This window comes from Arachis ipaensis, chromosome B09 (genome assembly GCF_000816755.2).
Source record: "Arachis ipaensis cultivar K30076 chromosome B09, Araip1.1, whole genome shotgun sequence".
Classification (NCBI taxonomy): Eukaryota; Viridiplantae; Streptophyta; class Magnoliopsida; order Fabales; family Fabaceae; genus Arachis; species Arachis ipaensis.
In genome coordinates, this window is record NC_029793.2 from 132,825,105 (window position 1) to 132,839,559 (window position 14,455).

The following is a 14,455-nucleotide window of genomic DNA, read 5'->3' on the forward strand; positions in this document are numbered from 1 at the left end:
ACAAACTAATTTATGAATTATCATATGATATTAGCAAACTAATTAACTTTTAAATTTACACAAACTAATATATCCGTACAAATTGAGAAATTCAATTAGATAAGGATATAAAATAATGACACTATGACTGGTTTATCAAGAACAAATGAATGATTATTTGTATCTGAAATCTTTATTCAAAGATGATTAAAACTTAAAAAATAATCTATCTCAACTGAATAATATTATTTGTAACTTTTTAGGGAAGCTTTTCCTAGTAATTCAAAATAGACTGGACAAGATCAGAAAAGAGTCTAAAAATTGGTTGTCAATCTGAACTGGAGATGATGAGTATGAGAAGTTTGAAGTGCATGGATATCCAACAAATATGGTGGTAGACTTGGGCAAGTGGTTGTGCACATGTCAGTTCTAGATGTTAACAGGTAATTAGCTAAGATTCACATCTATTTTCTTCGGAATAATTAAATACTTTAATGATATCTTTGTTTGTTGTTTAGCTTAGGAATGCCTTGTGTGCATGCTTGTGCGGCTCTTGCAAGGGTGAACAGGAGAGCTGAAGATTTCTGTCATAAGTGGCTCACCATGGACACATATAGAGACACTTATACCGATCACCATAGACAAGACACTTATGTCCATTATATAAATCCCTTACCTTGACAACATCTTTGGAGAAATCTGAGTCCAACAGACCCCAAGCACCAAAAACCAAAAAAAAAAAAGACTGGACCACTCACAAAGAAAAGAAGAAAGGATGCAGATGAGAGCAATGGAGAAAGCAAAAAAATCTAAGCCTACTAGAGTCTTAAAGAGACAACTAAAGCCCTTTACTTGCAGATATTGCCTACAGAAGGGACACACAAAGAGAGGTTGCCTAAAGAAGAGAGCAGTTGATGTTGCCGCTGCTGTTGCTGCTGCAGCTGCAGCTACAACTGCCGCTGCTACTAAGACTAAATCCAATCCACAAGGAAATGCAGCATCAGGATCAACTGTTGATCCGAATACTGTCACACCAGAAGCTATAGATGTTCATCCACCTTGTGCGAATCAAGATGCACCCCCAAGTCAACCTCCTCCAGATCCTGCACCCCAGCCCGTTGATGTCCAAGAAGTTGAAATTGACATTTCTCAACCCAACTTCTCAAATGCACAAGAGTTTCAAGAGGTAAATCATTTAGTCTATTAGACCACATTTCAAATTATTGTGCACAATCAGCCTCATTTTGTGTATTATTTTATTAGAATAGGCACCACCTCCGAAGCCATCCAAGTTGCAGACCAGAAGGAAGTCGTCACCACCACCAGGACTGATCACAATAGATCCACTACAAGGAGCAAGCTCAGCCACATCTTTCAGACTGGCCAACTTCTTGAAATTTGTCACAACGCCTGGCTTCAAGCCCCAAGGAAAAAGAAATGAAGATGTAGTTGAATTAGGAATCTTTTTGTAAATCATACTTTTGTTTTTTGGCTTCAGTATATGACAGTAGACCGATTGTTATATTTGAAAACATTGTAAGGTTGATGACACTCTCTATTCTTATTATTGGTGTACTTTGAATTTAGAACTAACTTTTAATTTGGTGGAGGAGTTGTCACTGATATGGCAGGTGTTTTACTTGTTAATACTCATGCTGGAAACTCATTGTTATATTAGCATCTTATTATTATTATGACATTGTTCTACCTTTAATTATGCTACTACAGGTTCTTTTTTACAATATTTTTCTATCATTTTGTTGGATGACAAAACCAAAATTTTGATTTATATTTATAATAAGACTACCAACTTCAACAATTGAAAATGACACATTTTCTTTTTTCTACTTTATAATAACCCTAATCACATTAAAACATAATCATCCTCAAACCTTAAATACCAACATGAAAATAACAACAAACATTATAAACAGAGCCAACAATAACATGTACAATTTATGGGTCCTAACTTCAACTTCTAACTTTCTAATTCTCCAAACCAAATTCACCCTCAATTCATCAACATTCTCGATAGCTCTTTCCGCTGACATCATAGTTAGGACACCCAAAGAATGACTTGTTAGGGTTAGTCTCTGTTGTAGACCACTGGAGAACAGGGCGGCAACCACACCCACACCACTCTGGAACACTCGATGCTCTACTGGTTCCTCTAAAAATCTTTCTGTTTGACCGTATGAAATTCTGGCTCCCACTTGCACTCATGATCCTAAACCCAAACAGCTGCAGAACGAGGAAGAAGATGAAGAACCAGAAAAAATGAGTAGAAGAGGAAGAAGAAGTTATGACAAAAATTTTGGTTATAAAAAGAGACAAAGACCAAATTGGAGCTAATCAAATTTATTGCCATGTCATCTAACTATTACTGTATCCAGCGTGACAAGAACTGGCCACGTCACTGATGGTGTCAGTGCTTTAGTGCCAGAAATGGGGAGAAGGATTAATATGGTGCATTTTTTCGAATCTAAGGGATTAATTTAGTATAATTGAAATGTCGAGAACTAAATTCAGTGCAACTCATCAATCTCAAGGATCAAAGTGGAGCTTAACTCTCACTATCACCCCATATTAAAAATACAAAGCGCCAAAATGCAACTGCGAAAAAAAAAAAAAAAGAAATATCAGCAGCACTTTTATCGATAAGACATAAAGAGTGAGAGATAGCTGCTTCCGTTACTCACTAGTTTGTTGGGAGATGGCGGCTTCAGCTGCTTCTACGGTGGCAGCGGCGGCCACAATGGCGGCACTCACTCTTCACCGTTTCTCCAAATCAAATTCTTCCTTCCGCACACTCCCTCGCCTCACTTGCTCCCTGTCTTCTTCTTCCTCACCTCCTTTAAAATTCAACATCTCCTTCGCTCCTCCAAAGCCCAAGCCCAAGCCCAATCCAGGCCCAGAGACCGATCCCGAGGACGATGACACGGGCCCCGACCAATTCCTGGTGCCGTGGATCGTTCGAGGCGAGGATGGGAACCTCAAGCTTCAGACGCAGCCTCCGGCGCGTCTGTTGAACGCGATTGCAACCGCCGAAACTGGAAGTAAGAAGAAGACTAAGAAGAGCGAGAAGGAAGTTAAGGCTACGACGACGTCGCCGCCACAGCGGTCGAAGGCGGCCCGGAGATTCTACAATGAGAATTTTAGGGACCCTGGGACGCGCCTCAGCAAGGTTCTTGCTGCTTCTGGAGGTAATAATCTGGAAACGCCGTGTTTTCGAGGTTCCGGTACTAGTTAGTTAGTCAGTTAGCAAGTTGTTACGCGATAATTTATGCAATTAAGTTTTTGGTTCTATGCTTATATATGAAATGGAATTATCCAAACACTTTATGATTTCGTAGTTGCATCGAGAAGAAGTTGTGAGGAACTTATATTTGAAGGCAAGGTTACTGTCAATGGTTCTGTATGCAGTACTCCTCAGGTAAGTTTCTTGGTTTATTTTTTCTTGATAAATTAGGTAAGAATATAATTTTTTATGTACATTTTATCATGTAATGGTTTCGTTCGTCACGTGAAGAATTTTATCGACATTGCAGACTAGAGTTGATCCTGCAAAAGATGTTATCTACGTGAATGGGAGCCGTCTTCCTAAGAGGCTGCCTCACAAGGTGTATCTTGCCTTGAACAAGCCAAAAGGGTATTTGTTCTTTATGTTTCTCTTGGATTTATATTTAGTTTCTTCCGGTTGTGCCTCCTTATGCAACGATGCGACTGCATTTCAACAGGTACATATGCTCATCTGGGGAGAATGAGTCCAAGTCTGTTGTAAGTCTATGTGATGATTTTCTGAAGACCTGGGTATGTGCCACTCTGAGCTTCATTGATCATTTATATTTAGTACAAGTCTTGTCAGGGTGGCATTGTGATTGGCAATGGAGTTGGTTTACTTGTTTGATCTTTTACTCATACTTTGTTTTAATTCTGGTATGTTTATGGGGTTCCCATTTGGGCTTCTCATATGTGAATATCTTTGTAATTGTAAGCGCTCAATGAGCCTAGAAACACTTCCTAACACTAGACGGGGATGCGCTTTTCTCAACCTAAATTTCTTTGGACCAATAAAGTGGTGCAATCATGATTAGACAATTAGTTCTGAATTTTTACCGTATCAGCTATTCCAAAGAATTCTAGACCATCTTTGAGCTGTTGTAGTTTTTTCGTTTCATATTTCATGCTGTATCTCCTTTTTGAAGTTTATGGAAGGTCTTTTTTCCATTTCTAACGAAGTCTTCATTAACAACCATGAATATATTTATTTACAGGGTAAAAACCATCCAGGAGTACCCACACCAAGGTTATTTACTGTAGGGCGCCTTGATGTTGCTACAACTGGGTTGATTATTGTGACTAATGATGGCAAGTGATTCCCGTGAAAGTAATTTTGTTTCTTGTAAAAGTGGTTCTTGTAATAAATCAAATACAAACATGAACAGTTTCTTCCAAGGCCTTATCCAGTGTTGTTGTTTGCAGGAGATTTTGCCCAAAAACTTTCACATCCATCATCTAATTTAACAAAAGAGTGAGTTGAACGCATTTACTGGTCTTTTACTCTTTTCCTGTGGCACAAATATTCTGCTTCTATTAATGCATGGTCTCTGGGAAGAAGAAAATCTTCATTCCTATCAATTCTCCCACTTATGAATTAATTTGTTACATCAGATACATTGCAACAGTTGAGGGTTCGGTTTATAAGAGGCATTTAATTGCCATAAGTGAAGGAACAACCATTGATGACGTCCATTGTGTACCTGATAGTGTGGAACTACTTCCACGTTTGCCTGACGTGCAACGATCTCGTCTTCGCATTGTGGTAAATATTATCTAATTTGGCCTGCTATAGCTGTTCTAGTACCCAGTAGTGCTTTTGAATTGAGATTCTCTAAAGGATGGCATGGTATATCTCGTGAGTCGTGAAATAAAATATTTCAGTACATATGGTTGAAATGTTGCCTTTAATTATGTATTATGTAATGTTAATGTCATAGGCTGTATGTAGTATGCTATAAAAGCCTGAATACGTAGACTCCTTTATATAAAAATAAGTATGTCTTTTCTTGAGTTAGTCATCTGTTTCAATGTTTCAATACTTAGATGATATTGTATACAAGTTTGACTGATTTTTCTTAGAACTATGAGCAGAGTAGGGGTGAGCACGGGTAGCGGGTACCCGATTACCCACCCGAACCCGAACCAAACCAATCAAATTGGTCTGAACCGACGGGTAATCGGGTCCAACCCGAACCAAACCAATGACATTTGCTGATGATTGGTTCGGGTATCGGTTTTGGGGGCGCGGAACCCGAACCAACCCGTATACCCGATCATATATATATATATATGACTTTTTATGTGTTTTCTAACTCATAACCATAATCCTATCTCACTAATGTTTAGATTTTAATGTGTTTTGGTTTTAGCTTCTTTCAAAAATTATTCACTAGACTTTTGTATTTAACTTCTAATATTTCTATTGCACTTTTATATTTTCATTAGACAAGATTATTTACTATTAATATGTTTGGATTTTGATGAGTTTAGTTTTTAATGTATTTGGTATTTAATATGTTTGCATTATTTCTGTTGATGTTACATGTTTATTGTATTTCTTGAATTTTTAAGATAAAAATTTGCCAATTTGGCCTTTTTTATGAATTTCAAAGTCATCGGGTACCCACTACCCGAACCGAACCAATCCGCTCTTAATCGGTTTGGTTTGGTTCGGATACAAGCACAAAAAAACGCAAATCCGAACCAAACCAAACCAATTACTTTTTGATCGGTTCGGTTCTAATTTTACCTTGAACCCGAACCAAATCGACCCGTGCTCATCCCTAGAGCAGAGTGACACTTGCCTGAATTGCTACAGTATATTAGTGACAAATTCTTTTTCCTCCTCTTGGGTTTTTTTATTTCTGGATGTTCAATATTATTCTGTGTTCAGCAGTATTGTCTAAGAATATACATAGTTTTTACTAGCTTGCCATGATGTCAAATTTTTCATGTGATATAGCAGTACTGTTTTGGATTTAAGTGATAACTGGAGTTGGCATCCTTCTTGTCTCAAAATGCCCTCATTTTAGTATGTTGCATTATTTACTCTATATACTTGTGATTTGTCAGATAATGTAAAAACACATTTTTATTTGCTTCCTTGCTTCAATTCTGATTCTTGTAGGTTCACGATGGAAGGAAACATGAAGTTCGTGAACTTGTAAAGTGTGCTGGACTTGAGGTATGTGCTGCCATTAACATCCCTTTAAACCCTAAAACCTTATTATTTGGGTTATTGGCTTGTGCTCTGAACTTGTCTGTAGGTTCCAGTTTGTGGTATTTTACTATGGTTTCATAAATACCACGGTTTCATAACATGATATCTTTGCATGTCGTGCTGATGTTGGTCGCTACCAAATCCAATATTCGTCAACTATGAACTATTGATGACCTATTCCTACGTTGGTTTTCTGATTTACATTTCATATTTCAGATTTATTCATTAAAGCGAGTACGCATTGGTGGTTTCAAACTTCCATCAGATCTTGGGTAATTGTCATGCATCTACTTTCCCTTTATTAAGTCCCTTCATGTTTCATTTGGTAGTTGTCGTGGTATTCAAATACAATTAAATCTTCGATTGAATTCTCTTGTAGTTAAATGAATTTATGGTTTAATCTGTTGTATTTTCCAGTATAGGGAAGTATGTTGAGCTAAATCCAGAAAATCTGAAGGCATTGGGGTGGAAGAGTTAAAAAAGGTTGCTCTCGAACTGTTGGGTTTAAAATATTCGCCATCAGTGAGACTAAACTGCTCGGAAGCTATTATCGAAGAATTTGCCAATGCGATGGTTTTTGTTTGGTTGGGGCTGTCCGCCTGATAGCTGGTGCATTTCACATTTCGTGGGAGTTTTGAAATTAGCAGAGCAGAGTGCTTTTCTTGAGATTGACATCAAACAAAACTGATGTTGCAATCAATCATATCTGGAAGACTTGGGAAAAAGATTAGATTACTCCATAGCAGTTGTACGAGTCTTTCTTATGACTGAAGTTTGGGGGGATTGCTGGTATATTTGATTTAAAGACCTTGTTCCTGACTGGACAGTAAATGGAACTAGTTTAACTATTTAGGGTCTGTTCAAATGAGAGGGTTTGTTTTGATAACTTGGATGCTAAGTTATAAATGTATGCATGAAAGAAAAAGAGACGTTTGTTTAATTATTCTGTCATAGACTTATAGTGTCAAGCACCAGTCGAGTGTCGAATTTCTATCGATGCATTTCAGCAATTTAGATTAAATCTTTAGGCAAAAAAAAAAGGCAACATCAGGTAGTTAAAAATTAATTTCTTATAAGATTTAGTGGAAGTTCAAGTGTTCAACATCCGGGTCCTATAATAATAGCAAGAATAATCAGCTATAATGTAGTATATTTTTATTTTATTTTATTTCCCGGACAACAGTTATAAATTATAATCGTCTTCTGCCTCTCGACAAAATTTCAGTTTAACTAAAATAGGCAACACAATTATAGAAGGAATACAGGATCTTTGGCATGAAAAATAATATACACTCGATTTTCAGGTTCTTGATATTGGCCTGAAATGAAATGAATTCCCAACTCAACCGAAAAGGAAAACAGCACCCAAAAATTGACACATCACATGATCAATTAATTACATACAAATCAGAGGGAAAATGGAACCGCTATCATCGAGGGCAGAACCGTAACTATATTTAAACTAGGGGCCCACCCAGTTCTAACTTCACCAAAAACTGGACATCTACAACGGGGTTGTTCCATCACCATTGTTTTCAGAAACAACATTCAGAAATCTGTGCTGCTAGCTGCCCACCGTACGAAAACAAACTATGGAATATCAACAAATGAATGAACACACTACCACACTAAAGTGATAACAATTCAGATATTCGATCTCGACCGTCAGGAGGAATCTCCCTTCCAGGGACCTGAACCTTAAGAAGTTTGGCATACCTGCAGAAATTTAATGTTAATAGAAATTCAATGATTCGAAGAAAATGGGGATAATAAGCAGTTTTTCAATCAACTTACTGAGAAGCACTAAACAAGTGTACATGTTCCGTAATGAATGAAAGCAAGGCCTGTGTCAGAAATAGGAATAGCAAGATAAGATGACCTGCTAAAAATTAAAATCAATATGAAGCCATCGGTTCAGTTTGCTTGCCTCAAATGGCATGTTTAATAGTTCATAGTAGGTGCGGACTCGATCCAACCTCTGTTGGACTGCTTCACTATCTATGGATGGAATTGCCGCTAGCGCCTGCAAAATGACCATTATTGTCACTATGGCAGTCAAATTTCAGCGTGGGAGTTTTGTTCTTTTTAAATCCCCATGTATTTCCAATTTCATCTTTGTACCACTAATTCTGATTGATTTTATGTGTCAGTACAGCTCCAACAGACGACTTTTAATTTTTATTTTTTCCAATGTCTCTCAGAAACTTTAAGGCGAATAGTAAGAAAAAACATTAATTACCTGTTCCAATGCAATGGAATTTCGACATATCTGCTGAACTCCAAAAAGATTAATAGAATCCATATCCCCCAAAGCCTATAAATAATAAGTTTACCCTATCATTAGCAGTGAAATGAAAAAAAAAATAACACAAATGTTTAAACTGAAGATACATCCTCAAACATTAAAAAAAAAAAAAGTGGAGTGTTCCTCTACAATAAAGGTGAAAAATGTAGGAAACTATATATGCATACCTGAATAAATTTATGTGCTGCAACAAAACAAATTCCTCCAAATATGTAACTCCGTTTTGCATTTGAAACAAAAGGAGCTATTTCTTCATCTCTCTCAGTAATCTGGAGGTCCCACAAAAAAGTAAAGATAAACAGTTTGCCTAGCATAAACACATGCTACATCTTTGAATCATTAAACAGGAATACCAAGCCTCATAAAAGTTCACCATTACGTTTCAGTTACTCTCTTTTTAGGTTTCGAGGTTTGAGATTGATTATAACATTTTAGAATTTTGGATTAGCTGGTTTAGTAAGTTAGTGTTACAAGTTATTATGATATTTAGTTACTCCTGCAATGTTTTTTCTTGATCCAATCCAGATAAAACTAAGAATATTCACGAAGACAACCACATTATGCAAAGATAAAAGGAGCACCAGTGAAGTGAGCGCAATGATGAAGTCATCTGGCTCTTCAGCATCTTGGTCATCCAAGTAAGTTTTAGATCCCATATCCTGCCCAAAATTGTGATACTCAGAATAAATGGAGCAATTAACTATCAAAGTGTTATTCCTTCCACAGATATAGACAAACAATAATGCTGGTGACAAACCTGTATGTGAAATACTGTTGTTAATTGCATCTCTACACGTAAAACCTTTAGACAATCAACAGCCAATTTCCTATAATCTTGAGCAAATGATGCAAGAGTCCTTGGAGGCGCACTGTCTGAACGAGCATGATGATAGTTTCCTTCAACATGATTTGAGCTTTGAGTTGCCTGTCCAAGCCTGCAAATTGCACAAAATTTATGCACCACAAAAATACTGCCCTATGAATGAAAAGAAGGATATAATTTCTTTCATTTAGGAATCAATAAGTCGAGCCCTATAACATATTGCTTATATGGCTAAGATAATCTTATATAAACACATGGGCATTCCTCCACCTTTGTGGTGGGTTTGAAAGTGTACTTAGGTCTGCAAACTTGAGGTGTTCTAGTTAGGTCCACAATCTTGAGATGGTATCAGGTATCATCATTGATATTGGGTCACCCACACATTTGACCACACCTACAAAGTTCACACACCAGATATCCAATGCCAGGTGTTCGGGGAATGTGTGTTAAGTCCCACTATCACTTAATGATATGACTAGGATAGGCTTTCTAACCACTTAGGCATCTTTTTGGACAAAGTTCACATGGACCATGCAGAAACCGAACCAACCCAGAGTTGCACACAGGCCAGTATCACAGATCACAGACTCTTAGCAAGCAGATTTGTGCAAGTATTGCAGACCGAGTTACACACAACAGAAAATCTGGACTCTAGAGCTGCTAGCAAAAAAGCAAAGGTTTTTTACTGCTAGTTGGGCAACTGTATACCGATTTCCTGCTTTACCCAGAATGATGGTCTGGGTATAATAGGCTGCATCATGGATTCTAAAAAGATTGCAATTTTACTCAGAGCTCCACTACAATATCCGGAAAACAAAGTTGTTTCCACGTGGAATCATTGCAAGTGCCCAAACTAATATAATTATGTAATTGTTCGATCTAAATGACAATCTTAATAGTCTTGCATATATTCTTGGTTTATATGCAGTATATGCAGCAGTTAAAATTTAAAAAAACTCACCTTTCAATTGAGTCTGCAACATACTCCAACGAGTCACTAAGAGATGCTAACAAAATAAGCTTGTTTCCATCATGAATTAGGTTTTCCTGAAGCAAAACTACAACAAGGTAACTGGCAATGCATAATAACGAGAACAACTTTTAGCAAAAATGTAAAACATGAAAATCCGTTCCAAGTCGGTAAAATAAATACCAAAAATCAAGAAGGAAAAAAAATTATATCAATAAGAAAAGTAACTTATTAGCATAAACGAAGTCACAAACCTGCTTAATGGGACACAAACGCAGCAGTTGTTCACTTAGTTCTAATTCAGCCTCAATTGTTTCAGCGTCAGAGGAATTACTTTGCATGTTAGATTGATCAAGTACATTCGGTAAATATGCACTTGAGGGGTCTAGCCTCATCAATTTTTCAATATCATGCCTCCCAATAAGCATATAACTCTGCTTCTCAAGAACAGCCTGAAATACAATTTGACTTAAGTATTAGAAAATAGTACATCAGAATGCCACTATGGAAAAACTAACATTTATAGATTTGTTAAGGAGCTCTCTTCTAACTCTGTAAGTGGTAAGGAGCATGCACATATAAAGCTCCACAACTAACAATCTCAAGACCAACTCAAATTCAAGAGTTGAAACCATTAGTGTAACTGTGTAAGCACTAAATGGTTTTAATCTCCCATGACATCCACTCACAAAAACATCCCTTCCGATCATTAAAGGGTATATTTGTACTGATAGTAAATGAATTATAGTGAGCAAACTTGTGACCACTGACCAATAGGCCATAACTGTCTTTTGATTCTCAGTACTGTTCAGCCAATAGGTCATAACTGTCTTTTGATCCCCTAAAACTTATGCTTTGTTCCCGTTTCTGTATAAATTCTACTTGAATGATGTATTTCCTAAGTGGTATATTTCTCTTTCACTTTGCTGAAAGTTTGTCCCAAAGGAGGGATAAAAGTACCTCCATGTATGAAGCCCGGCATCTTTCATAAGTCCTCTCCAGAAAAGTTTCCACATACTTCACAAGATCACTAGCAAATTTGGGCATTGCTTGTGCCCAGCCAAGCACCTGCAGCAAATTAGATCCAGTAAATTAAAAGGGAGCATATCTGCATTCTCAAACTACAGATGAAATTAAATATCAAGGATAGTCATCAAATAATGTTCAAGCTAGCCAACTGGGATTAGCCTAAATGGGGTAGATGATTAGGATAGAGTTCCCCCTTCCCTTGTACCCTGGGTTTAAAACCCCCTTTCTTTGTACTCTAAAAAATAAAATAATAATGTTCAAGCTCCAAATCCCATTTGTCCTATCTTGTCATACTCATAACATCATCTGATGTTATTTGACAGGAAAAAAGTAGAAATTAAAACCTTTCTTACCATATTAAGAATATTTAGTCAAAACTTACCTCCTTTGTTAAGTGATCTATAGCCAATAGTCCTTGTAATACAGGTCGACCCTTCTCAATTGATGGTGTATAAGCAGCCAAATGTGCCCTTGGACGAAAAGCAGCTGGACCTAAAAATATAAACCTTAGATCAAATACTAAAACAAGCTTATAATAAGGGCCTCTTAGGACTATAACTAATCCATGAACCAATCAACATTCATATTCCATCTTTAATATAGAAAGCATGTCAAAAGTGTACAGTGCACCACAGGCCTCAACAAGATACGCTATCATAACATGCTTTAGGCAACTTCTTCAGCTTCTTTTAAATTTTATATTGTAAGTTTTGCTATTCAAACATCAAATACACAGCAAGTATGTGGCAGACATTTGCAACTTGAAGGATAAGAGAACTTTTTTGGGTAAAATAACATTTTTTCCCCTGATAAAAGAAGAGTATCATTAAGACGTAGAGAAGAATCAAATAAGATGACAGGATGCTAAGAGATCCTCCCTGCAAAAAAACAAAGAAAAAGAAAAAGAAAACACTGTTGATGAAGTGTAACTGTTCAACGGGAGAACAGAACCACCTAAACTTAACCCTCCTAAGAAGGGAGTTTGAACGCTAGATTACCAACCACTCTAATATAGTTGCATGCTTCTTTTGTTTTTGAATCTTTTAGACTGAGCTAAACATAAAGTATACTCTTACTAACAATCAAGTCCTGAGAACCTGATACCCAGAACATTAGTTGGTAACTTTGAAATTGTTCAAGTCTGTCCTTTAGTTAGTAAATCCCAACTTGATTAAACTATATCACAGAATTTCCACGGCTACCAAATAACCTTTTTAATGTATAATTGACATATGACAATTCAGATGTTTCAACATAAAAGTCATGATACACACAAATAAAAAAAAATCCACTGGGCCAGCAGGGGTTCTAAAATAAGAGCTTTAGAAAGAAACAGGCAGAATGGTTTAAAAGACTTGCTTGAAATGGCCTGCTGTACTCCTTTTCGGTAGTCTACAAACATGGTGGGTAAAAAGTGGTCCTTCACGAAGTTCTCCACAAAAGCTAGTAACCCATCATTCCTGAAATTCACAAAGATGACAGCATCACAGACTAATTCATTATGAAAGCAACAACTTTTGAGCTTGGAAATACATTTTGGAATTTGCTAGGAACCAGTAGCCAATAAGACAGTAGAAATAACCAGAATTCAAATCTAAATGGATATTTAGTATAGAAATGCAATTGTAAACCCCATACCCACCCCCAACCCACAAAACCCCCGAAACAATTCTCTTAAACCTTTCAAAAGGGGCAATTCAACAACCTGGGCCTTTTGCTACCTTTTCTTCCAAAATACCTTCAGGGAGGTAAATTGCATTTTCCCCTATTTAATATGCTCTAATGCCTCTGAAGATTTCTATTGGATCACAAAATTTAAGCAAAGGAAAGGAAGAGAGAGATGCTAATGATGCGTTGAACATGTAACTAGCAGATGCAATTCAATACCCTAACGAAATACCTCTGTTTATGCTGAGGCCTATACTTTCTCTGCTTTAACAAATAACAATTCAAAAGTTCTACAAAATCATTAAGAGAAGATTTGTGACTTTTTTAAAAGTAATGTTTCATGATGAGTTTACAACAATAGAGAGGATATTTCAAGAGACCTCTCAACTCTCTCAAGACTCACAATTACTCAAATGACTATACCCCCTTGCATCTACTAAACATGTAACAGATCAATTACAACTAACTACTCTTAGCTAACTCTTTCAAATGGTAACTAACTCATATAGTAGTGGGACCTAATAGTCTTATCAACCACATTGTTGGTTCCTGTTCTTCATAGACACAAGGCTTAATTGTTGATTGTAACTCTGTATGCACGGATCTGGTCGCGAGCAAGAATAGACAGTTGCAACCAACTAGAAATCATATTATTGCTATTTTATATCAAACCGTAATAGAGAGATTGTCACTTAATTATGTTCACTATACATAATGGTAAAATGAACAATATAATGGATATATAGTTTGAAAAATTAATATACCAAACTGGCTCTGTGACAATGATGCACGCGGCCACAGCCAGAGAGAGACAGGAAAGCAGACAGAGATGTATAGTGGGAATGACTGTTATATGATGAGAGGCAGTTACACCAGAGAAATTTGGGAGATGAGATAGCTTGCTGAGCAAGCTAGAGTTACAATATTCAAACTACTCCAAGGAAGTTACTGTTGGTTTTAACAGCTGGCAAAGATCAAGCACTCTATTGTGTTCCCATTGAACTAGGCATATACTCTTTATAGTTCAGAAAACCAGCCTTGTCTGGCTAGTTTAACAGAAAAGCTGAAAACCAGACCACACAATAGATTGTCTAACATAACGTTTTTGCCTTGTATCCACTCTCTTTAACACTTAAAAATCTTTTTTACAAATGATTTCACTCAAAATTTATGTTGAGAAAGGGCCAATTATTCTGCTCTCAGAAAAAAAAAAAATTAAGCAGAGCATTATGTGCTCAACATTTGAGCACCAACTATCCACTCAAAACCTAACAATGTTCCACAATACTGATTTAGAACAAAGTAAAATGAATAAGCACATTGCCATTCATTACGGCATGTAAAAAGAAATAATAATCACACTTAATTTGAAGGGAAAAAGAAGAAGGGGGGGGGGGGGGG

The 14,455-nt window shown here is 36.7% G+C and overlaps 2 protein-coding genes across 8 annotated transcripts in view; one reads left to right on the forward strand and one right to left on the reverse strand.

The window, feature by feature from the left end:
* Positions 2,596–7,200, forward strand: LOC107617415 (putative ribosomal large subunit pseudouridine synthase SVR1, chloroplastic). The gene is made up of 10 exons (XM_016319174.2): positions 2,596–3,182; positions 3,333–3,412; positions 3,528–3,628; positions 3,717–3,789; positions 4,254–4,347; positions 4,462–4,510; positions 4,651–4,801; positions 6,167–6,223; positions 6,476–6,531; positions 6,677–7,200. Exons 1-10 carry the CDS (start codon positions 2,693–2,695, stop codon positions 6,735–6,737), a joined length of 1,212 nt encoding a protein of 403 aa, XP_016174660.1. The 5' UTR covers positions 2,596–2,692; the 3' UTR covers positions 6,738–7,200.
* Positions 7,393–14,455, reverse strand: part of LOC107617413 (exocyst complex component SEC8) — an 18,719-nt gene continuing 11,656 nt past the window's right edge. For all 7 annotated transcript variants that reach the window (XM_021110519.1, XM_016319172.2, XM_021110520.1 and 4 more), the window contains 12 exons: positions 12,746–12,846; positions 11,769–11,878; positions 11,318–11,425; positions 10,612–10,809; positions 10,349–10,434; positions 9,322–9,499; positions 9,146–9,223; positions 8,732–8,833; positions 8,499–8,573; positions 8,187–8,282; positions 8,054–8,103; positions 7,393–7,975 (listed from right to left, as the gene is read on the reverse strand). In XM_021110519.1, the coding sequence (XP_020966178.1) occupies positions 7,888–7,975; positions 8,054–8,103; positions 8,187–8,282; positions 8,499–8,573; positions 8,732–8,833; positions 9,146–9,223; positions 9,322–9,499; positions 10,349–10,434; positions 10,612–10,809; positions 11,318–11,425; positions 11,769–11,878; positions 12,746–12,846 (1,270 nt within the window). In that variant the 3' untranslated portion in view covers positions 7,393–7,887. The remainder of the gene's footprint in view (positions 7,976–8,053; positions 8,104–8,186; positions 8,283–8,498; positions 8,574–8,731; positions 8,834–9,145; positions 9,224–9,321; positions 9,500–10,348; positions 10,435–10,611; positions 10,810–11,317; positions 11,426–11,768; positions 11,879–12,745; positions 12,847–14,455) is intronic.